The sequence below is a fragment of the Equus asinus genome, chromosome 10 (assembly GCF_041296235.1).
Source record: "Equus asinus isolate D_3611 breed Donkey chromosome 10, EquAss-T2T_v2, whole genome shotgun sequence".
Taxonomy (NCBI): Eukaryota; Metazoa; Chordata; class Mammalia; order Perissodactyla; family Equidae; genus Equus; species Equus asinus.
Window position 1 is genome coordinate 96,539,019 of NC_091799.1, and position 22,878 is coordinate 96,561,896.

The 22,878-nt window shown below is 42.8% G+C and overlaps 1 protein-coding gene across 3 annotated transcripts in view; it reads left to right on the plus strand.

The window, feature by feature from the left end:
* The window catches only part of ANKH (ANKH inorganic pyrophosphate transport regulator), a 139,166-nt gene that overhangs the window by 68,872 nt on the left and 47,416 nt on the right, over nucleotides 1–22,878 (plus strand). For all 3 annotated transcript variants that reach the window (XM_014838970.3, XM_070519848.1, XM_070519849.1), the window contains exons 2-3: nucleotides 9,781–9,997; nucleotides 20,915–21,033. In XM_014838970.3, the coding sequence (XP_014694456.1) occupies nucleotides 9,781–9,997; nucleotides 20,915–21,033 (336 nt within the window). The remainder of the gene's footprint in view (nucleotides 1–9,780; nucleotides 9,998–20,914; nucleotides 21,034–22,878) is intronic.

The following is a 22,878-nucleotide window of genomic DNA, read 5'->3' on the forward strand; positions in this document are numbered from 1 at the left end:
CTGAGTTCGCCAGACTTTGTACCTGTTGGATAGTTTGTCTCTTTTCTTTATAGAAACTCCTCTCCAGGTGTGGGAAGTGACAGAAAAAAACAATGTCATATTTTTGACTCACCCATTGTTGTCTCCGGGTTTTCAAAAAGCACTAAATATGGACAGCACTGCACAGAGCAATGACTTTGACTGCTAAAGAGATCAGGCTTCATCTTACTCCTGCTCTCTTTAAACCACAACCTCATGTGTGGGTGTCAAGTTCTTGGCTCCATCTCCAGCTAAACAGGGCGAGGTGTCTCATTTGGAGGGGTATAGATCCTTGGGAAAATAAAACATGGCTGGAAAACTACTGGGAAGACAAATGTTCTAATTTAACCCAAACCACTTTTTAAAATACAGACGAACAGAACAATAACAGTGGAAAATTACAGGAACCCAGCCTCCTTGAGAGGGTTGAAATCCAAAGATGCTGGTTAACCATGTCGTTGGAAGAAGCTGTTCCCACAGGTAGCTTTGCCTACACATGTACTTCTGAATTCTCTGTAAACGTAAATTTTCTGAAGACCTTGGGTTTGAGAAAGACTTTTAAACTATATTTCTTTTGCAACAATAGTGAGTTTGCTTCATGTCACAACAGGTGTAACAGGATTGATGAAGCTGATTGTTGAAGCTGACAGAGGACTATTCTCTTATCAAAGAGATCAGGTGACAGTCTAGCAAGACAGAATTATTACCTAGCTCTGAGTCCCATTGGTTTTTCTAATCCAGGATGAGGCCAGTGAAGGAAGTAGTCATCTTGCTAAAAGTAAAAAAATGGGACTTTGAACATTTCATATAATAATCTCTTGCTGTTCTAGGGAACAATACCAGTTTCCAGCTCAACAGCTTTTTGTGGAAAAAGTTGAAAAGCCATTTCTGTATGAGCAATAGGATCATTTTTTTACCGTGCGGCCATGAATGTCAGTTACAGGATCAGGGTGTGGCAGCCCTTGGCACTTCCTGAATTGCGTAGCCATCTCTCTCAATGCCTTGTTGCCCTTACAAGCACCCATCTTTTGAAATTTGGAGATTACCACCCTGGGTATCTGTCAGTGGCACACCTTGCTCTTAGCAGGGTTCTCTCGGCTTCTCCAGGGTCTGGGCAGAGAAGATTCTCTTATCCTTTGAATATAAAATTCTGATTTCCTTCTCACAGCAGCTAACTTCCATTATAGTATTTAACTCCGTAGGGCAGCAGTTTGTCCTGTATCCCAGTTGACATCCAAAAGACATGAAAAAAAGGGAGTTGGAAAAAATATTTGCCTAAGCTTTACACTTAAGATTCTAATCATGTGGCCCAATGTTACGTTCTATTTGTGTCCATCTGTCTACAGTTAAGCAGCCAACCTTTATCCAGTACTTACCGGGTACCCAGTGTGGCATAGTAGAAATGGCAGTGGAAATCCTTTGCTGTCTCTTGAGAAAATATCAGAACTTACAAGAATGCATATAGTACTACTGCCATCACTTAGCGTATTTTAAATACATAGGTTCTACCGAAAATAGGTTTATTTACCCAGAAAACCAAAACTGCAGTTGGAGCATTTTGTTTATAAACAATAAGATGTAAGTTGTATGTTACAACTAATACGTTCATTTGTTCATGTGTTGATTTTTAACTATATGTTAGGCATTGTGCTGAGTAGTTGTAGGAAAACTGGTGACAAATGAGCCCAGTCCCTGCCTCAAGTAGTCTGGTGAGATGGGAGGTCAAGTAAACAGGCAGCCACAATGCACGGATGAGTACAGTAATGGGGTCCAGGGTCCGTGCAGCCTGCTGCAGAGCACAGAGAGGCTGGGCCTAGGGAACAGCTTCCCGGAAACCGTGATTCCTAAACTGATTATGAGTTTACCAGGTAAATGGGGTGGGGACAGGGGTAAAGGTGATTGTATAGAGAGAAAAGAGCTTAAGCAAAGGCCTTTAGATGAAAGAGAACATGGTATAGCTAGAAAACTGCAAGTAGTTTAGGCCTCATAAAGCACACAGTACAAGGGAATTGTAGAGTTGAGACCAGAAAGACAAGCAAGGTCAGATCATGAATGGCCTTTGTGATGCTTCATTCATTGCACAAATATTTATTGGATGCCTTCTAACCGTGTGCCAGACACCATTATAGACATTTAGAGCAACGTCAATGGAGCCCATGGTCTATGAACAGGGTGCAGCCCGAAGCACCTTGGATGCACTTTTAGGAATTTGGATTTTTGTGATCTGACCACAGTGTGGAGGGAAGGAGGGAGTGGGTACAGAAAAACCATTAGTGACCTGACCCAGGGTGGAGCTGGAGAGAACTGGACAGATTCAGGAGTGACTAGGGAACGAGTATGGATGGGACCAAGAAATCTGTCCGTGTGAAGGATAAAAGGCATCCAGGGGGATGCTCAGGCTTCTGGGTGGGAACCCTGCATGCATTCCTTCACACAGGAAACCCAAGAGGAAGGCCAGGTCTGCAGGAACCCAAGTAACCTAGCAGATGGGGAACTCGGTTTGGAAATGTGGAGTATGAGGTGCCAGTGAGACAGTCAAATGGAGATATGTGGGTTTGGAGCCTAGGAGATGTCTGAGAAGTCTGGAGAGATGGATCTGAGAATCTTGAGCAGAGACAAAGTAACTGAAGTTGTGGGAAGGGGTGGGATCACTGAGCGAAAGTGGAGAGTGAGAAGAGGAGAGGGCCCCAGACAGAACCCAAGGAACACCAACATTTAAGAGACAAAGAAATGGAAAGCATCAAGGAGAAAGAGCTGAAGCAGAAGAGATAGGAGGAAAACCTAGAAACCTCAATGTCATTGAAGCCGAGAGGGAAAAGCATTTCAAAGAGGGTCAGAAAGATGAGGACTGAAAAGGGCCCATTTGATTTAGCAGGAAGAGCATGTGTGGGGGCAGGGAAGGCAGAAGCCACAACTCAGTGAGTGCATTCAACAAATTACTCTTTGTTGACCACCTATAATATGACCAGACCGTGGTCTAGCTATAGTTCTGGGATACAGATAAGGTTCCTGCACTTTTGGAGCTGCTATTCTGACAGGCTGAGGAGTAAGTGAGAAGAACCAAGGTGGAAATAATGAGAACAGGTAACACTTTATAGACGTTATCTATGAAAGGAAGGTGAGAAAAAGGGCAGAAACTAAAGAGAAGAGTCAAGAGAAGATTTATTTTTCAGATGGAAGAAATTTATGCATGTGTAAATGTTGATGGGAAAGAGCCAGCCAAGTAGCAAAGATCAGACAAGTAGGAGAGGAAGATGGTGGCTCCTGACAAGTTTGGAGGGACATAAACACAGAGACCAGGTAAATAGCCTTAGTCTCACCTTGACCTCGGCCAGGTCAGACTGGCCTTTCCATTGGAACAGGAGAGAGGAGGTGAGGAAGGGTTTGGGGCAACTGTGTTTTGCTGAGGTTTGTTGTAGGGAGAGAAGCAACAAGAAATTTAGTATCTGCCTGATGGATTCCAAATTCCAGATGAAGTACGATGTGCGGTTATCTGCTGAGTAACAGAGAATGAGGCAGCCTAGGAATACTGAGACAGGAATGGAGGGATGGAAGCATAACTAAGCAGCTAACAGCCCAGTTGAGGATGGAGACGTGCATCGTGGCAACAGTCCGTGTTGTTGTATATTTGATTCCAGCCGCTCTCAAAGCCCAACTAGAAGTCTATAAATATGGATAAGAGTGGAATAGGTAAATAAATAGTTGAATCCAAAGTCAGATATTTGCAAACAATGAGTTGTGGGTATTGACAAGGGTGTGGTTAAAGTGATGACCATGAAATATAGGCTAGAGGATTCAGGAAGGACAGATAGGAGGAGCCGAGAGAGAGAAGGTAGAGAAGAGTCAGGAGAGTGACAACTTGAATGAAATTTAGAATAGATACAGTGGGAGAAACAGAGAGAGCCTCACAGAGCTCCCCAACAGGAGATAAGCTGCCTGTGCGCCAGCCCTGCTCCCAGGGAGGAGGCGACACCTCCTGGACCTGTTTCTCAGGAGATGCAACATTCCTCCCCGCTGGCAAGGAATGCTTGCTGTTCACACTGGCGTGAAATGACTGGCAGGATTGGGATGAGTGGTGACTCTTGGTGTGAAGAATCTGAGTGTGCAGTAGAGAGGTGTTTCTGGTCTCCAGAGCCCAGGTTTCAAATGTCAGGATCTCTTTTAGGGTTTAATGGTCTAAGGCCGTTCATACCAGGGAGATCACATGGAGGACTTGTTAGCTGTTTCCATGGAGGTTGTGTTTTTTACTTTCTAATATCCTATAGTTTTGCTACCTTTCTAGGCAGAAGAAATCAGGCAACAGGACACCATGAGCCTGGCAGATGCTGGGAGGTACTAAGGCATGTAGGATCCGCTAAACACCTTCTGAACCCGGATCCGTTCTTAAGTCAAATATTCCACATTGTTGAGTGTCCACGGTGTAGAGAACACTGATCTGAAGTGTGAGGGCCCTGAGCCGTGCCACCTGCGCCCAGAACCAGGCTGTGATTGAAGGGCAGCTTCATATTTACCATGGTTGGACTACTGTTAGGTTTGGTCCTAAAGTGTCTTTACTTTGGAAAGCTCCTGAATGTTTAGACACTTTGCCTTTAAACTACAAGTGAACCTCTGTACTTATGACTATCTTGGGACAGAACTCTGACTCAAGGCCTAATTCATTCCGAAGACAGCCCAGACACTTCTTTAGCTGAATTTCAAGACCATGGCTCTTCCTCTGCAGCTGTTCTTCCTGGTCTTAGCTAGAGACGCAGTAGTGTTTGGGAGTGATGTGGCCAGAACAGCACTAGCTAGCTAATTAACGTTAAATTACAGCATAGTTACAATGCTGGGATAACATGGAAGGCTTGCCACGTCTTTTTTGTTCAAATTTATTTCTAGAGTGCTACTAGGCTGAATCTTGGACTGCTTTCTATCTATATCCTGTCTAGATGATCTCATTTAGTCTCCTACCTTTAAATACTATCTATATGCTGATGACCTCTAAATGTATGTCCAGAGCCCAGATGTCTCCCCCGGACTCCAGACTCACATGGCCAACTACTGTGCTTGACTTCTCTATTTGGAATTCTAATGAGTATCTGAAACCCAGTAGGGGGCTCCCAAGTGGAGTTCTTGCTTTTTCCTCCTAAACCTTCTCTCCCCAGTCTCGCCATCTCAGTAAATAGCTACATATAACATTTGACCAGTAACTCAAGTCAAAAAACTCAACGGTCAGCTCTGATTTTGCCCTTTTCCTCACACCTACCATGTAGTCCATCAGCAGATTCATTTATTTCACCTCCAGAAAGCTCTCAAATCAATCCATGTCTCTCCATCTCCACTATCCCACTCTAGTCTAAGCCATCACCTTCTCTTACCTGGATTACCATAAAACTCTTGACTTCTTGCTTCTGCCCTTCCCTCTCCAGCCCACTCCTATCCCCACAGCCAGCATGAGCCTCTGTCCCGCCTGTGCTCAGACCCTTCAATGGCTTCCCACTGCTTGTAGAACAAAGCACACATTCTTCACCGTGACCTGGGGTGACCTCAGCATCACCTACTTTTCCAAACTCACTGTATCCCCCTCTCTTCTTCTCTTACTGGCTTCCCTTCTGTTCCTTAAAAACACCAGACTTTCCTCCAGCTCTTCATACAGCTGGTTCATTCTTGTTCTTCTGGTCTCAGCTCAAATGTCACCTCTTTGGGGGGGTTTCCTTGTCTAGTCCACCTGAATAAGCTTCCTCCAAGTCCCCAGCTCAGTAGCCTATTTCTTCAGTACCTATCACAGTAAAGGTTTATGCTGCTTGTGTACGTTTTTCTTCATTCATTCAAATAGTTACTGATCGCCTATCGTGGACCCCCTACTATGCTGTAGGTCTGGGGATGTAGCATGAACCAGACAAAGTTCTCTGTGCCCTGGAGCTCACATTCGGCTGGAGAAGACAGACAACAAGACAAATAACAAGTAAACAGACAATATAATATTGGGTGATGAACAGGCTGTGAAGGAAAACAGGGTAAGCAGAGGAGACAGAGACAAAGCAAATAAGAGGTACCTGAGGACACATAAGAACTAATGATGGATAAGAAAACATCACAAATACGTGGGCAATGGTGTTTTATTCAGATTAGTTTTGAAGAAATAAACTATTTTGAGAAAATTAATTTTAAGCCATATCTCACACAGTAAGTTCCAGGAGGGTTAAAAAGTTAAGTGTGCCCATGAAACATAAACTAGAACAAAATTACCTTATCTATGGATGGGTAAGAATGGCAAAGTCCAAAATATGGTAAGAAACTCCTTGAAATGATTGATCAGCTACATAATAACTTAATATTCCTGGCATCAAAAGAAAATCATGAAATTAAGATGTGAACAAATTGGGGGAAATACTTGCTACAAAGAAGAATAGTGAAAAGCTAATAATATTAATGTAGCATGTGACCTCAATTCTAAAGCTCTTTTTTCCTTGCATTTTAATCTTTCCTGAGATCAGGAGACGTTTTTCATTCATGGTATACATTTAATGTGGTCATTCAAAACATTAAATCAATGGTATATCTTACAAGTAATAGCATCCTACAATCAAAGTGTAATTTTTTTTAAGTTCATAAAAATTAGTATGAACATTAAAGTTCCTGATAGAAGATACCTAGTTCATTCATTTATTCAACAAACATTTGAGTGTTTATGACGTAGCAAGATGGTAGGTGTTGAGTGGTAAACAAAACAGACAAAAATCCTGGCTTCTAGTGCCTTCTCTAGGCCAGTCACTGCTTGGCGCCCTGCACACTACTTATATCCAATGTAAGATCAGTTGGGTTATTTCTGCGAGGATAAGTACCTTGGCCAAGGCCACTCAGTAATTAAGTGATGGAAGCCGATCCAACTGAAGTCTACATGGCTCTAAGCCCTGTGCTCTTCCCCCGAGTTACCTTAATTGTTGAGCTCCGTGAAGCTTTCACACTCAGTCTTGCTGACAGGGCCATCATTCCCTCGTCCTTCTTTCTCCTCACCTGCCTCAGCTCTGGGTTTAAAACTCCATCAGGGAACTGTTGGTGGAAATAGGGAGCATTGCAGTGGATGCCCCAGCCAGGGCTGGTGTCTTTTTAGCAAAGGATAAATAAAGCTTTGCCAACAAGACACAGAAGAAGTCTTGGGGCCAGTCCGGTAGCACAGCGGTTAAGTTTGCACGTTCTGCTTCTGCGGCCCACGGCTCACCAGTTTGGATCCCGGGTGTGGACCTATGCACTGCTTGACAATCCATGCTGTGGCAGGTGTCCCACATATAGAGTAGAGGAAGATGGGCATGGATGTTAGCTCAGGGCCAGTCTTCCTCATCAAAAAAGAGGAGGATTGGCAGCAGATGTTAGCTCAGGGCTAATCTTCCTCAAAAAAAAAAGACACATAAAAAGTCTAATTCTCCATTATGTAGGTGCCCTCCTATATGCTTTTTAAACTTATGCCAAATAATCCATATCATTTAAATTTGAACAAACATTTTAGCAATAAAAAAGTAAACAATTTACAGTGATAGATTTGGGAAAGGATAAGAAGGAAAAAGCACAAACCATATACTGTTCTCAGTGTCTTGAGAGAAACGTGATTTGAGGTTGTCCTAAGTTGGGTTTTCTGGAAGCAGAACCGGTGTTGGGGAGTTCTTGTGCAAGTGATGCATTGAGTGCGTGCTCTCAGGAGAAGCGGGGACGGAAGCAGTGGGCAGTGAAGAAAAGGGAAGCAAGGATGTGGTCTCCACTGAGACCAGCTTCCACCTGGTCCCACAGGGAACCTCTGGAGCATGAATTGTACTAGACTGATCCCTCCCTGAGGTATGGGAGCTGATCTTTTATACCCCTGTGTCAGCCAGGCATTGGCTGTGTGCTATCTGGGGGTCTGGTGTGGCACCCTGGGCGTGGGTGCACTACCCAGTAAAGGAGATCTGGGTGGGACACCAACAGCATCCACTGCGGAAATCCAAAAGGAAATTAATTTGGAAGATTATCAAGTGAGAGGTTTTGACGTACAACAGGAAACCCCCTGACTAGATACACCTACTGAACACGGGAATATCATCGAGGAGCTGGCTGGCTTTTATTTTGCTTTAGGGCATTAAGGTATTAGATCAGGTTTCATAGAAGGAAATTTCTTTCTAAAGAAGCCATGATGGCAGGTATGCTCTGCAAAGGCTGAGAAGGTTCTTATGGAAGTTTTTAAGTTATTGGAAAAAGGAAAAGAGAATTGGAGATAAAATTGGAAACCATTATCATAAACTAGCTTATGTAATACCAACTTTGTCAGAAGAATGATACTGAATTCCTACAGCTACATTTTTAATCTAGATTTTTCTAAAATCATTTTATGCATTGGTATTTTCCTATAAATACATTCTTGCTAACAGTACTTTGCATCGAATGTTCAACTCTATAATGGTGGGTATGTATCATTATATATTTGTCAAAACCCCTAGAATATACAACACCGAGAGTGAACCCTAGTGTCAACTCTGGACTTTGAGCTATTATGATGCACCAATATGGGCTCATTGATTGTAATAAATGTACCACTCTGGGGTGGGATGTTGATAGTGGGGGATATTGTGTGTGTGTTGGGGCAGAGGGAATATGGCAACACTGTGTATTTTCTGCTCCATTTTGCTGTGAACCTAAAATTTCTCAGAGGCAGATCTGGCAACATGTTTTGGGTTTTTTTTTTTTTCTTTCTGCTTTTTCTCCTGAAATCCCCCCCAGTATATAGTTGTATATTTTAGTTGTGGGTCTTTCTAGTTGTGGCATGTGGGACGCCGCCTCAACGTGGCCTAATGAGCGGTGCGATGTCCGCGCCCGGGATCCGAACTAGCGAAACCCTGGGCCGCAGAAGCGGAGCACAGGAACTTAACCACTTGGCCACGGGGCTGGCCCCTGGTGACATGTTTTTAATAAAGTTCTCTCCTCCTGGACATCCATCCCCACCACCTCCAGTGTAATTTATTTGTCTAGTAGGTGGGAAAGTTCATTTGGAAATGCCATCCTGACAAGGCCACCAGTACTTCAGAGGGTCCCTCATGGAGGATGATTAAAATAATCAGAATATTCTATGACTGCATGTTCTTGAGCAAGCATTATCCAAAAACAGTGTATTTGGTTTCAAGTTTTCTTTTCATATTTGTCTGCACAGAGCACAGGAATATATTTCAAGTTAAAATACGCTGAGAATTAGGTGAATAGGATCCATTGATGATGTACTAAATTCCTTCAGTATCTTTTTTCATAGCATAGAACTCACTCTGTGCTATGAAGAGTACCTACATAACACATACACAGCATTTCAGGTTATGGGTGCACATGCACACACACACACACACACAGCTTCCTTAAAGAAAAAAATACCATCCCCCACTCCATATGAAGTGGCTGACTCATTCCAGAATGCCTGTTGCTGTTATGTAGATTCAGCCTACAAATAAAATTTAACATGTTAAGCTTTTAACCAAAACTTCTTAGAATTATTTTCTGATATTAACATAATACACCCATTGGGTTCTTTCTATTACTTTAACCCCAACAAACAGGTATCTCCCCCACAAGAAGCTAATTGAAACTGAAGCTAATATGGATGAAAATGAAAACTAATAACCTTTATCAAATTACAGTGAGATTTACCCTGTAACTGCTTAGTGTTTCTATAGAAACATGATCTGCTGAGTTTTACTTTAGAAATGTGATTCCCCAGAGTTGAGACAACATTTCTAATGCTGTTTGTGGGCTGTCTTTTCCCCTCCACAGGCCTTGAACCGGGGCATTGCTGCTGTCAAAGAGGATGCAGTGGAAATGCTGGCGAGCTACGGGCTGGCGTACTCCCTTATGAAGTTCTTCACGGGTCCCATGAGTGACTTTAAAAATGTGGGCCTGGTGTTTGTGAACAGCAAGCGAGACAGGACCAAAGCTGTCCTGTGCATGGTGGTAGCTGGGGCCATCGCTGCCGTCTTCCACACCCTGATAGGTAAGGCTGTTGACCATCACTTAAGGATCTAACTTTGCTAATTTCTTATGCCTTTTAGTTTATCTGAATCTGTTTATCATAGTAAGTGATTTCTTCAGTAATTGTTAAATATTTCTCATGAAAATTTCAAGGAATGGAGGGAATGGAGTTTGTGCTCCTAGCTCAGGAAAAGAAAATGTGTTTTCTCTGGGAAGCTGTAGTGTTGTTTCTCTGATTCCCAAACCCTGTGTCAGAGAGGGAGGCATTTCATTAATAGGTGATCGGATCTAGGATTAGCATTTGGTAAGGTCAACAAAATGGCAGGTGCTTATGTTATAGACATGCCTTATCGTACAGACTCACTTAATCTCAAGAATAAAAATAGAAGGATGGTTATATAGAATTAATGTTTATCATCAGTGAGAACAAATGTCAGATTATTTTACGTATTAAAATTAACTAATTTTAGGGCCTCGTTATTCCATTTTATTCAAAGATAAGACTAAATACTCTTGGCATAACATTCTTTCCATGAAAAAAGAAAAAGCTATATCACACAGACAGTGACTGTCCTACAGTTTCGCCAAGACCTTGGAAAAGCACATTTCTTTAGAGCTGGAGTTCCACCTCTGCTGCCTTCTTGGTGGTGATAAAACCCCAAGGGCACGATTTCAGAACTTCTTGGCTTTGAAACAGCTCTGCTCACCTGGTGTAAAAATTGAGTGACACAGCTATTGAACCCAGTTGCATAAAACCTGTGAACAACACTTCTTAAATCCATTGTGTACCTTAAAATTGGCACTGGTTGTATAAGAACCGTGAATGTCAGTGTCAAATAAAGGAACCAGAAGATTAACCCAAACCATTGACAGTGTATTCAGCTGGCAGCTAATGTTTACTCATGTAACTGTGAATCTAAAAGTAAATGGAGTGAGGCCTTTGTGGTTTTCCTTCTTAATGGAGCATAGAATTTTGTGTTAAGAACAATGTGGAAGAGACGATGCTACTGGAGAGCCAAATATTCAGCCAAAGTGTTGTTATTGATCATTTTATTTGGGTTCAGAGCTTCAGGACGTGAGGCAGAGAGGAGATAGCTTTCTTCCCCTCACCTAATGCCCTGGATACTAGCTTATCTACTGACTTTCCAAGAAAACTTCTGCAGCCAGATTTGATCTGGGCCATTTTCAAAGATGGTGTATGTATTTGAGAAAATTCCATGTATAAAATGAGTAGGTCCACATAAATTTTTGTCTAAGGAGGTAAATTAGTTCTCTTTTGCTACTAGTCTTTTTATTTGGATTTATAAATAAATCTCACATTCCCTGTTTTAGTCATGGTTAAATAAGACTTTGGGACTAGGACCTAATTACTAGCCATCAGTAATTATGGAAGAAAAAAGCTAAGCATACTGTGTCAGTGAAACTGTTGTGAGGAACATGTGGTCATTGAAATAAAAATCAATGTCATTTTCTAAGTTAAATCTTTTTTCATTTTAAAATGGAATCATAAGATCTTAAATTTGAACCAAAACAGTTCTACATCCCAGATACATTTAATAATCATTTTTATCACTTTTTATATTTTTACGATAGCTTTTTTCCTTCCACTACCCAAATGCTTTCTACAATTGCTAAGAAAGTGCATATCAATTTCTTTTGAATGTTTAAAACTCAGATTTTAATGACTTGCCCTCTTCTTGTTTGTTGGCCTCATTTCGATTTTCTGCCTAACTCTTGAATCACTCTCTTGCCTTCTGCTGTCTGCTGCATCAGGCGTCTTTGCTCACCTTCCTCCTTCCTTTTTTAGTTATTCTATAAGCTTTTCTATACCCAGATCTTGCCCCTTCTTTGTTTCCCATGATCTTGACCACAAGCTCCAGAAGGGATGTTGCTTTCTCTCCATCCTCACCTTCTTTTCCCATCAATCACCATCCCTCCATGTCAGTTTCTACTTTATGTGTCACCTACCCTAGACGTTTAAACCCATTTCACGTCTTAGTAATGCTGAAAACAGCTACTTACATTTCTACATTAATAGTCAGCTCTTGGATAACTATGCTTGTGATAGGGGAACAGTGACATTGATAAAACAAAAAAGCAAATATTCCAAATATATTTGACTTGAGGAACCATTGTATGCTGTCAGGCAGTCTTCCTTATTATATTTGCTTGGACTAATACTGAAATGAATATATATTCCCTACATGATCAGCTTTTGAGGGGCCTACAGTGAGCACAAGAAGCCGTATATTACAGATTCACTATGCTTAACTCATAGAGTGGAAATATGCACCACAGTCGTCTAGGCTTGAAACTTAATTTGTCTATATCCTTTATTATTATTATTATTATTTTTTAATTGCAGTAACATTGGATTGTAACAATATATAGCTCTCAGGTGTACATCATAATATATTTCGAATTCTGTGTAGATTACATCATGTTCACCACCCAAAAACTAATTATAGTCCATCCCCTCACACATGAGCCTAATCACCCCTTTTGCCCTCCCCTCTCCCCACTTCCCCTATGGTAACAATCAATCCAATCTCCAATGCTATGTGTTTGTTTGTCGTTGTTTTTATCTTCTACTTATGAGTGAGATCATATGGTATTTGACTTTCTCCCTCTGACTTATTTCACTCGGCATAATACCCCCAAGAACCATCCATGTTGTCACAAATGGCCGGGTTTCATCATATATCCTTTTGTTGGGGCAAAACTAGTCTAATTGCCCTAAACCTTCCTTTTTAGGTGCTATTTCCCCATTGCCTTGATGAATTTATTTCTTATATCAAGAACTCCTGACTCTTCAATGGCATTTATATAAGGACATGTGAGAGCGCAGAAGAGGAAGAGTCTTTGTTTCGGGGGTTGATTCTGAAAGGCCTCATGGAGTGGCTCATCTCTTAACTGGCCCTGAAAGCGTGATGTATTTCAGCACAGCTCTCTCTAATTTTTCCCATATCTTTGATACAAGATGGAGTTGAGAATTTGACCTGTTGCTCTGAATTAATATTTTGCTATAGCCATATAAAATTCCAGTTGGTAACTCTTCTTACCCATGACGTTTCTATTAATTCCATCTAGCATCAGATTCCTGATTTCAACACCCCCTACCCCACCCCCCACCTTCTGTGTTTTTCTCAGTTTAATGGTCAGCTCTTCTTGGTTCCTGTTCACTTTGTTTCCTACTTCACCTGCTTATTTATTTTATTCTTTATGATATCAGTTACTTTTCCCAGCATGGTGCCTTCTGTACATTTAACAAATATATTTCTCTTTTTAGATGTTCTCAAACACTGATGAACTCCATCCCTTTTCCCTTATGATATTGTTAATATGAATGTTAACTCTAAAAAGATACACCACTAATATTAGTTGAGCTCATCTTCCTGCTTTGCATGTTGGAGGCTTTGACTAAAGAAGGATGAGAATCAGAATTGCCCTTTGTTTAACTCACTTTTAAAATAATCCCATCCCCATCCGTCCTGTCAGTGGTCCAACAAAATATTTCTTGAACAAATAGTATGTGCATGTTATTACAGGTCCTGTTGATCAAAAGTTGTGAACAGAGGTGAGAGAGGTACAAAAGGTAGTGTGGCCAGATACACCCTTCCCCTTAAATAGATGTAGTTATGTGTGTGTTCAGCACTGATTTCTAGAACACTGGCAAAAACTCTTTTCAGCCAGTGAGAGCTTTTGAGAGATGGTAGAAGCAAACAAAAGTCAATGGGGGGTGGGGCGAGAATTAAAAACCACCCCTGGACTTGAGAGAGCAGAGCAACAGTGAGAGAACAGAAAAGAAGGAGCTGTTGGTGAGGAGAAGATGTGGGAGGCACACAGTGAGTGGCCAGGCGTTTGTAAATCAGGGGGAAGATAAAAAGTTTGGTGCTGAATGTCACAGGTGGGGTGTGTGCCCTGTGCTGGAGTCAGGGCAGGTAACAGGGGAAGGACACATGCATCCTGAGAACATGCAAGAGCTCAGTAGATAACCTTGACAGCAGAAGGGGGAAAGAGGAAGAGAGAGTGGGAGGGGGAGGAGGGAAGTGCAACATAGGAAGAGGACCAGGCAGGGAGAGCACGATGCCCTGAACCCTACAGCTGTGTCTGAGGCCATGGAGGTCCTTCGACACCAGTGGGCATTTTTATGACGTCTCAGGGACAACCATCTTGAATAAAGCAGATTTACTGTAGTGTTCATATAAGTATGTTTAATACAGCTTTAACCAAGAAAGGTCTATATATTCTGTTTATTTGCTTCTTTATAACCTCATGGTCTCTAAAAAAATTACTATTTAGAAAAGTTAGATGTATTTTATCATTCTGCATCATCTCCTTGGTTATGAACTAGTACCTTGGTTAGGGACTCTAGGATTTTTTCCCCCAAAGATTGCGTATTCCCTTATGCTTCTGGACATTGGAGAAATCCTGATTCCCAGCATGATCTTCTCTATCTTAGGTTTTTCCCAGTGTGGATGAACCCGGATTCTCCATACTTCTCAGAATCTACTAATAATCTACCAATTGCTGTAGGCTCTTCTTCACTTAGCAGGGCTGTCAAATGTGAGCGTCTGCAGCTTTGAAAAACCGGTTTCAGATGTAGCTCCTTACTTTCACTAACCTGGAGTTATGTCTGGGCATCAGTGAAAGGGTCAGAGTTGGACGTTTGAAACAGCACAGGTCAGAGAGCACTAAAAGCTCTTTTATCGTGTCGTCCGTTATTAATAGCACTCTCCCCAATAAAGGAAAGAACCTCTTACCAGTTCCTTTTCATTACATTTTCTGTAAGGAATTAATCTTCCTTGTGTCTCATATTTGTTTTCTCTGATTTTCTTTTTGCGGGGGGTGGGGAGCCCACTGGTGAGCCAGGCATTCTCCTCTCCTTGCGAGATTTGCACATGGTTCTGGGTTTCCCCAGACATGGCTGGAGCGGACCTCACCGACTGCACAGGCACTGCCCCAGAAATGCATGGTGGGATGGCTTCAGAAAATGTAGCCAACAAGCCCCGCCCCAAAACCTTATGCAAGAAGCCAAATGAGTAGACACTGTAATTGTGTTGGACTGACAGACTTGAAGTCTAGAAGATCCACCGGCCCCAAAGTTCGTCTGTTCTGTGCACCCATAGCCTGGCTCTAGATGCTCAAATTGCAGGAGCCTTGGGAATATTTCTGGCTTTTTGTTCTTGGCCTGTGTTGGGCAACTGCCCATAAGTGATCTTTTTTAAGCTAAATTGTAGCCACTACTCTTGTCATGGGCTCATCTATGAGACACCATTTTTTTAAATTGCAGGGCATGGGGTTTGCCACCACCAGAGCTTAATTTAGGCTGGCGGTCAAGGTGCAGGTGTTATCCTGTTTCTCCCTCAATTAATCTATGAAAGAGAGGAAACCTTGCTGACCTTGTGTTTGGTTTCATTTGGGTCCAAGTTAATTTCACCTGTGTGGAAATTAGTGCTGCCCAACCTCCTAACTCATATAGATGTAGAAACCGTTGCTGTGGGTTTTTTATTTCTTTACACGTTTATTCTCAACAGTGATCTATAAGGCCTGTTCTGTGTTCTGAAGCGGCCTGGGCAGTCAGCAGAGCACAGGGGAATAAAACTTTTGCAGGTTCTTGTGCTCCTCCAGTGAGCAGTTGAAGTAATTTCTAGAGTGGCGCTGTCTGCCGGTCTTCCCTTGTCAACACACTTGTCCATTAATCATGGATTATAAACCAGCCCTGTAAAGGGTGACCTGGTACAATCTGATAGAATTTAAGCCCACAAGGGTGCCAGGAACGAACAGGCAGTTTCAGTATAGTCTCACAATTAATTGCTATGTAACAAACCACCAATATTCAGTGACTCAAAACCCACACATTTATTCTTGCTCACCAGACCACGGATCAGCTGGGCATTCTTTTGGACATGGCTGTGCTCATGGCTCTGTAGTCAGCTGAGAGTCAGGAGGAGGCTCTGTTGATCTTGATGGGCTCACTGAGGGCCTGTCAACTGACTGTAGGTGGGTTTACATGACCTGTGCTGGGACAGCTGAGCTCTCTTCCACATAGTCTCTCATCCTCCACCAGTGTAGCCCAAGCTTGTGTAGATGGCTGTGGCCATATCCAAATGAGAGGACAGAGACATACAAGGCCTCTTGAGGCCCAGAATCAGAAGTGGCATACCATCACTGCCACCACACACTACTGGCCAAAACAAATCACAGGCTAGCTCAGGTTTAAGGGGTAGGGAAATAGACTCCAACTTTTAACAGGAGGAGCTACAAAATCGCATTGCAGAGTGGGGATATGAGGAGAAGAGAAGAAGTGGGGACATTTATGCAATCAGTCTACCCCAATCACTTCTTGGGGGCTTGTGAACTCCTGCCTTTATTCAATCAATATATATTGAACTCTTACTATGTGGCAAACACTGGCTAGATCCTTGGAATTTAGACATGAGAAAGACCTATTCTCTAGAAAGAAGCAGATATCATACCATAAATTATTGCGAACTCTCCTCTACCAAGTCTTGATACCAATCAGATAGAATTTATGTTCTTGTGTTTAAATTTCACATGTACTTTACTTACTTTATACATGAGTTTATGATATCTCTCCAAGGTCCAGGCAGTGTTTGCACCTCCATCTCCATATCTTCCAGATAAATATTGCCTGGTGGAAATTATAGATGAGTATATCATAGGTCTGTGTCCCAGCCCTCATGCAGGTAACTAGCCTCTTCACAACCAGGTTAATTGGCACAGTGCCTGATGTGTGTAAGTCATTCAACCATATTTGTTGAAGTGATTTAAATATTAGCCATACAAACACACGTACTTTGGAAGTGATATACTGGAAACACAGGGATGAAGTTACCTGCTCCTGTGAAAAGCCTATAAGCAGAATATGGTGGGCCAATCAATAGTACTTGTGCATGGGAACCTGGGAAATTTGAATTAGAACAAGAGTTCTCAAATTTGCCTCTTGGAAATATACATATTGTCCTGTGACTAAAATGGGAGGAGGGGAGCTGGCCCTGTGGCCCAGTGGTTAAGGTTTTGCGTGCTCCACTTCAGCAGCTCAACGGTTCAAGGGTTTTGATCCTGGGCACAGACTTAATCCACTCATCTGCCATGCTGTGCAGGCATCCCGCATACAAAATAGAGGAAGATTGGCACAGATGTTAGCTCAGGGTTAATCTTCCTCAAGCAAAATAAAAGAGGAAGATTGGCAACAAATGTTAGCTCAGGATGAATCTCCCTCACCAAAAAAATAACATGAAAAATAAAATGGGAGGAGGGCTTTCTCCTCAATTCCCGTGGGAAAATGCAGGTACACAGACTTGTTTTGATTAATACTAATGTTTCATGGCATTTTGCAACAAGTGCTAGTAATTACTGGATGACCAAGCTTGAGAACCACTGATTGTGGAAAGGGTCCCTCACCCTGGTGGGCTGAGAGCAGAGGAGCTAGAGATTTGAAGGGCCCTTCTGGTTTCTTCTTGTTTGGGTGGGGTCAAAGCTGTCCACCTGTGGCTAGGTCAGGTCACTGTCCCCCTGCTGCGGCCACATCAGGAAATCCGTTTACATCTGTTCAAAACCTTGTTTAATTTTTCTTTTTAATGTTCTGCTCTTCGTAAGGATAGAAGCTGTTTCAGAACAATCTTGGTAAGGCAGTTTATAGAACTCAAAGCTTCCTAAATGTTGCTAGGGCAGCTAGCCTGGTAATTATGGAGTCTATGCAAAGCACTTTTAACAAATCACCTCAGCCAACAGCTCCAGCCAGAAACAGCTCTGGGCAAGGGAGGAAGCGGTGGGGAGGGGAGGGCAGGGGAGGGAGTGGCGGGATGAAAAACAGCTGCTGGTATTTTACACTGAAGCTCACAGGGTGGAGGCAACCTTTGTACAGTAGTTATAATCAGACTCATCTTCTATCGTGCAGAGGAGGAGAAGGAGGGAAGAAAAATGGGGAGAAAAAGCCTCTTTCCTTGGCCTCCAAATTTTCCCTCTAGTAGCTGAAAGAGGAAAGGAGGTAAAAAGAAACAAAAGCAGCCTTGGGCCTATAGGTCCCAAAGTGCATGGAAGCTGGGGAGGTGTGAAGGGCCCCACTGGAGCTGCAGGCTAGAAAAAGCGAGGTGGCGGGGTGGGGAGGACACATTCTGGCAGAGTCAGAAAGCTGGACGGGTTCCTCACCCAGCACTCGCTCAGACCCTGTTCAACTTTAATGTTTATTCTTCATTACTCTGTATAAAGGCATCATTTTTATGTTTTAGTGAAAATATTCTAATAAGCAGATGTCTTTCCGTAGGGTAGAGAAGCTTTTCCGTTGATCTACTGATACAGGCGGCACGCCCTGCTCTCACCTGCTCAGATTCACAGGTCCCATCTTTTCTGGTCACTACCCTAGAGTCTCACAGGAAACTCGTTCTCTCCCTTTCTTAGAAGCCACCTGTCTTGAGTTCTCTAGGGCTGTTGAAACAAAGTCCCACAAACTGGGTGGCTCAGACAATGGACATTGACTGTCTCAGTTCTGGAGGCTGCCTAATCAGGGCGTCCTCAGGGCTGGTTCCTTCTGAGGGCCATGAGGGAGACTGTTCCAGGCCTCTCCCCCAGCTTCTGGTGGTTAGCTGACAATCTGTGGCGTTCCTTGGCTTGTAGAAGCATCACCTGATCTCTGCCTTTGCATTCACATGGCATTCTCCTTGTGTGTGTCTATCTGTGTGTCCACATTTCCCCTTTTTAGGACACCAGTCATAATTGGATTGGGACCCCACTGTGCTCCACTATGACCTTATCTTAACTAATTATATCTCCAGTGACCCTGTTGCCAAATTCCAAGGTACTGGAGGCTAGGACTCAACATAGGAATTTTGAGAGGACACGGTTCAACCCAGAACACCGCCCTCTAGATCTCAGCCTTTCATCCGTTTCTCTGCCCCGGCTTTGGCCATTTGGTCAAGTCCACTCAGCTGGCCTTTTATATCGACTCTAACCTTTACCACGGAACTTTAGCCCCTGAGCTATTCATAGCCAGCCCCGGCCTCTTGCCCTTGCCACTGCATTCCTCTGCTCACCCCGCATGGCTGCCTTGACTGTTGCCAGTGGCTTCGGCCAGGGTGGGGACAGTGGTGTGGGCAGGGTCAGGATTGTCTCCTTGCAGGTCCCAGGTCAGTGAACATTTCCTGACTCGATGAAACTGAATGTACAAATAAACAGCAGCATCAATCAACTTTGAGACAGAATTTCCAAGGTTCAGCGCCTGAAGTAGACCCCTTGTAGATTAAGTAACAGCTTCATCTTGGCTTTGTGTTTCTATCGGCTTATCTCACCCCGCTGCAAAGGTGGGCTGGAGCTGTCCCTCCCTGCCTCCCCCAGTCTGGTCCAGGCTTCTCTAATCCGCTTCCATCTGTGCGCCTTCTGATCCGGACAGGGACATCACAGCTGCCTCCTTCCTTCCTTGTCCCCTTGCCATAGCTAATCCCACCTTCCCACGTCCTTTCTCTTTCTGCCACTTGACAGCCTCCCTCCTGGATTTCTCTTCTGCTGCCTCATCGGCCCTGCCACACTCCACACTTCGCGCCCTTGCTCACCTCGCAGCTCACCTTTGACGTTCCATCTCTGCGCCTCCTCGGAGGACTTGGACCTCTCCTGCTGCACCTGCTTCCCCACTCCCATTATTCTCTGGATGTCTGAGCCCTTCCTGGCCCCTACCCCTTGTCTTCACTTACTTGGACCTCTGTCCCCACTGGGATCCCTGATCTGTACATTTAAATATCCCCAATAATATCCCAAAGACCTCACTTGATTCAAGATTCCCATACTTCAAGACTAATCCCGACAAAGGATGGAGAGTTATTTCTCTTTCCCAGTTAACATGGTAATAAGTTGTCCCCAAACTTTGAAATGGGAGGAGGGGTTCTTATTTCACATAAAGGGAGACTCTCACGGTGTTCTCTCTCCTTTCTGATTTCAAAGCAGCTTCTGCTGTTGTGAAGTGCATTCATATTTTTATAAAAGAATGAAAACAGCAGGAACACTAGTATTAAAGCACTGTGAAAAACACAAAGATGATTATTTTCCTATATAATCCAAACATGTACCAATGAGGTAGAAAATAGCTTAATATTTTATTGAATCTTTGCTAATCTTATCTAATGTAGCTAATACATTAGGAATACCTTTCTCTTCCTTTATATTATCTGGCAGCTGTGCATTCATTCAGCACATTGGGGTGAGGCGCCCTTATGATCCAGTCACACAGTGGTCACAAATGCTGATGTTGGAGGGACTTTGAAAGCACCTCAGAGATACCGTGTTTCCCCTGGGCAGGACTCTACCCAAAGTTGCCACCCTTCACTCAAAGAATGGAACGAAAGGCAGGGCAAGTGGTGAAAAGCTAGCTTTAAAATGTTTATTGAAAAGGCATATTAACATCTAGAAATTTTCTCTTAGTAAATAATGAGGATTATGTGTAAACATTTAGCTTCCAACCTATACATCAAGGATTCTTTTAAATCAAAATAACATAAATACCCTAATTGTACAATAATGGATTGAGTAAGTTGATACTGAGTAAACGTACAAAAGAGGAATTCAGTGTAACAATTACAACGTAGAAGCATATCGTGGAAAGATGTTTGTGTTCTACAAAAGAGTATATCTATAGTGTGATCCCATTTTTATGATAAAACACACATGCATACCCTACAAACTCACCCACTACACACCCCCCCATAAAAGAACTGGGCGATTAGAATGCAGAGGGTTAACTGGGACCCCCCTCTGGATAGAAGAATGAGATCGTAGATGATTTCCTTCTATTTGCTCATCTAAATTTTCTAATTTTCTACAAAAAACAAATGTTGCATTTAAAATTGTTTTTTAAACCATGAGATAAAAAGCATACAAAGATCACTTTTACTAAACATAGCCATTTATGTGTTTTGACCCTTTGCAGCTTATAGTGACTTAGGCTACTACATAATCAATAAACTGCACCATGTGGATGAGTCAGTGGGGAACAAAACGAGAAGGGCCTTCCTCTACCTTGCTGCCTTCCCTTTCATGGATGCGATGGTGAGTAGAGAAGATTGTGGGCTTTTTTTTTTATTATGGTAAAATATACATAACATAAAATTTACCATTTTAACCGTTTTTATGTATACAGTTTAATGACATGAAGTATGTTCACATTGTTGTGAATCTTCAGAACTCTTTTCCTCTTGTGAAACTGAAACTCTACACCCTTTAAACGCTAACTCCGCGTTCCCCCTCCCCCCAGCCCCTGGCAGCCAGCATTCTACTTTCTGCCTCTAGGAATTTGACTACTCCAGGGACCTCATATGACTGGAATCATCCAGTATTTGTCTTTTGTGACTGGCTTATTTCACTTTGCATAATATCTCTAAGATTCATCCATGGTGTAGCACGTGTCAGAATGTCGTTTTTAAGGCTAATATTCTGTTGTATGGATATACCACGTTTTGTTTGTCCGTTTATCCATCAACGGACACTTGGGTTGCTTCCACCTTTTGGCTCTTGTGAATAATGCTGCTATGAACATGGATGTACAAATATCTCTTTGAGTCCCTGCTTTAATCTTTTTAGATATATATCCAGAAATAGAATTGCTGGGTCATATAATAATTCTGTTGTCATCTTTTTGAGGAACCATCGTACTGATTTCCACAGCAGCTGCACTGTTTTACATCCAGCAGTGCAGGCCTTTCCAACTGACCATTGACTTTTAACCAGTCCATCTGGTCAGTTTATTCATGAGAATTGTCTATATTTGCCACAGTTCTGGTGGGAAGCAAGAAAGCCCATTTGAACATTTTGATTCCCATATAAAGTTCCTTTCTGATATATTCAGGATCAAGGGAGCAGGACGACTTTCTGATAAACTTACCACTTGTGTGGTAGAAGCACCCAAAGCTTTTTAGAATAAGAATCTGGTGAACTTACTGCTAGGATCATATCTCTTTAATAACCAGCGTTACCACACTGGCTAAGGGCGGCTCACTCCCACAGGTTAAATTCTTGGTCATGATATTGAGGAGTTCTCAGACAATGCTTTTTTCCTATTCATCCATGTTATAGATATAAAAGAGACTTAGGCAAAAAAATAATTCTTATAATATCCAACGCTGGAAAGCAAACACTTTATTTGGGTTCCACTTTAAATTACCTTCGGAAGGAGACTTGAAAATATGTCATTCTGTACAGTTTTTTGCCTCCACCCCACCTTACCTCAAGTGTTGTATCTATTAGACGTGAGGTAAGTGGGCCTCTGTACTGAGGTGAGGGGGCAGCCCCAAATCCTTGCAGGAGTGAGGCAAGGGAAAAATAGACGTGGTCCATCTTCTCAAATCTTATCAGAAGTCTCACTTTGCCTGTGGTTAGGTTACTGGTGCAGCCTCGCTGAACCTCTGACTGCTTCTTGCCGGTTTGCATGGTAGCCCTAAATATGAAACTCAGTTTTGATGCAAAGGTTCTGGTTCTCGATTGTTGTGGGCAGACTTGGCCATCTGAACGCTTGTACCTGGATTTTCTTTTTCTTACTTCTCACTGAGAGTGTTAACTTTGGTAGTGGACACACACCCCAAAAAAGAAAAGGGTGAAGGTCTTGGAGTCCATGGAACCAGATTCCCCACGGTACCCCTGCCGCCTGCGGTGGCCCCACAGCGCTTCGAAATCAGTTAGAGAACTGAATGAAGTGACCTTTTTCATCTCCTCAGAGTTACAGCCCAGCTCCCCAGACAGAGGCCATGATATTGCTCTAGCGCCTGCCCTCGCATCTGTACTGGGACTCTATAAACACGTAGAAGAATTATAATTATACAGCGAATTCAGGGAGCTCAGGACTAAAAGTGAATCACAGACGCTTCGTGCCCTGTATCCCACTTCCCTTCAGCTCTGTTT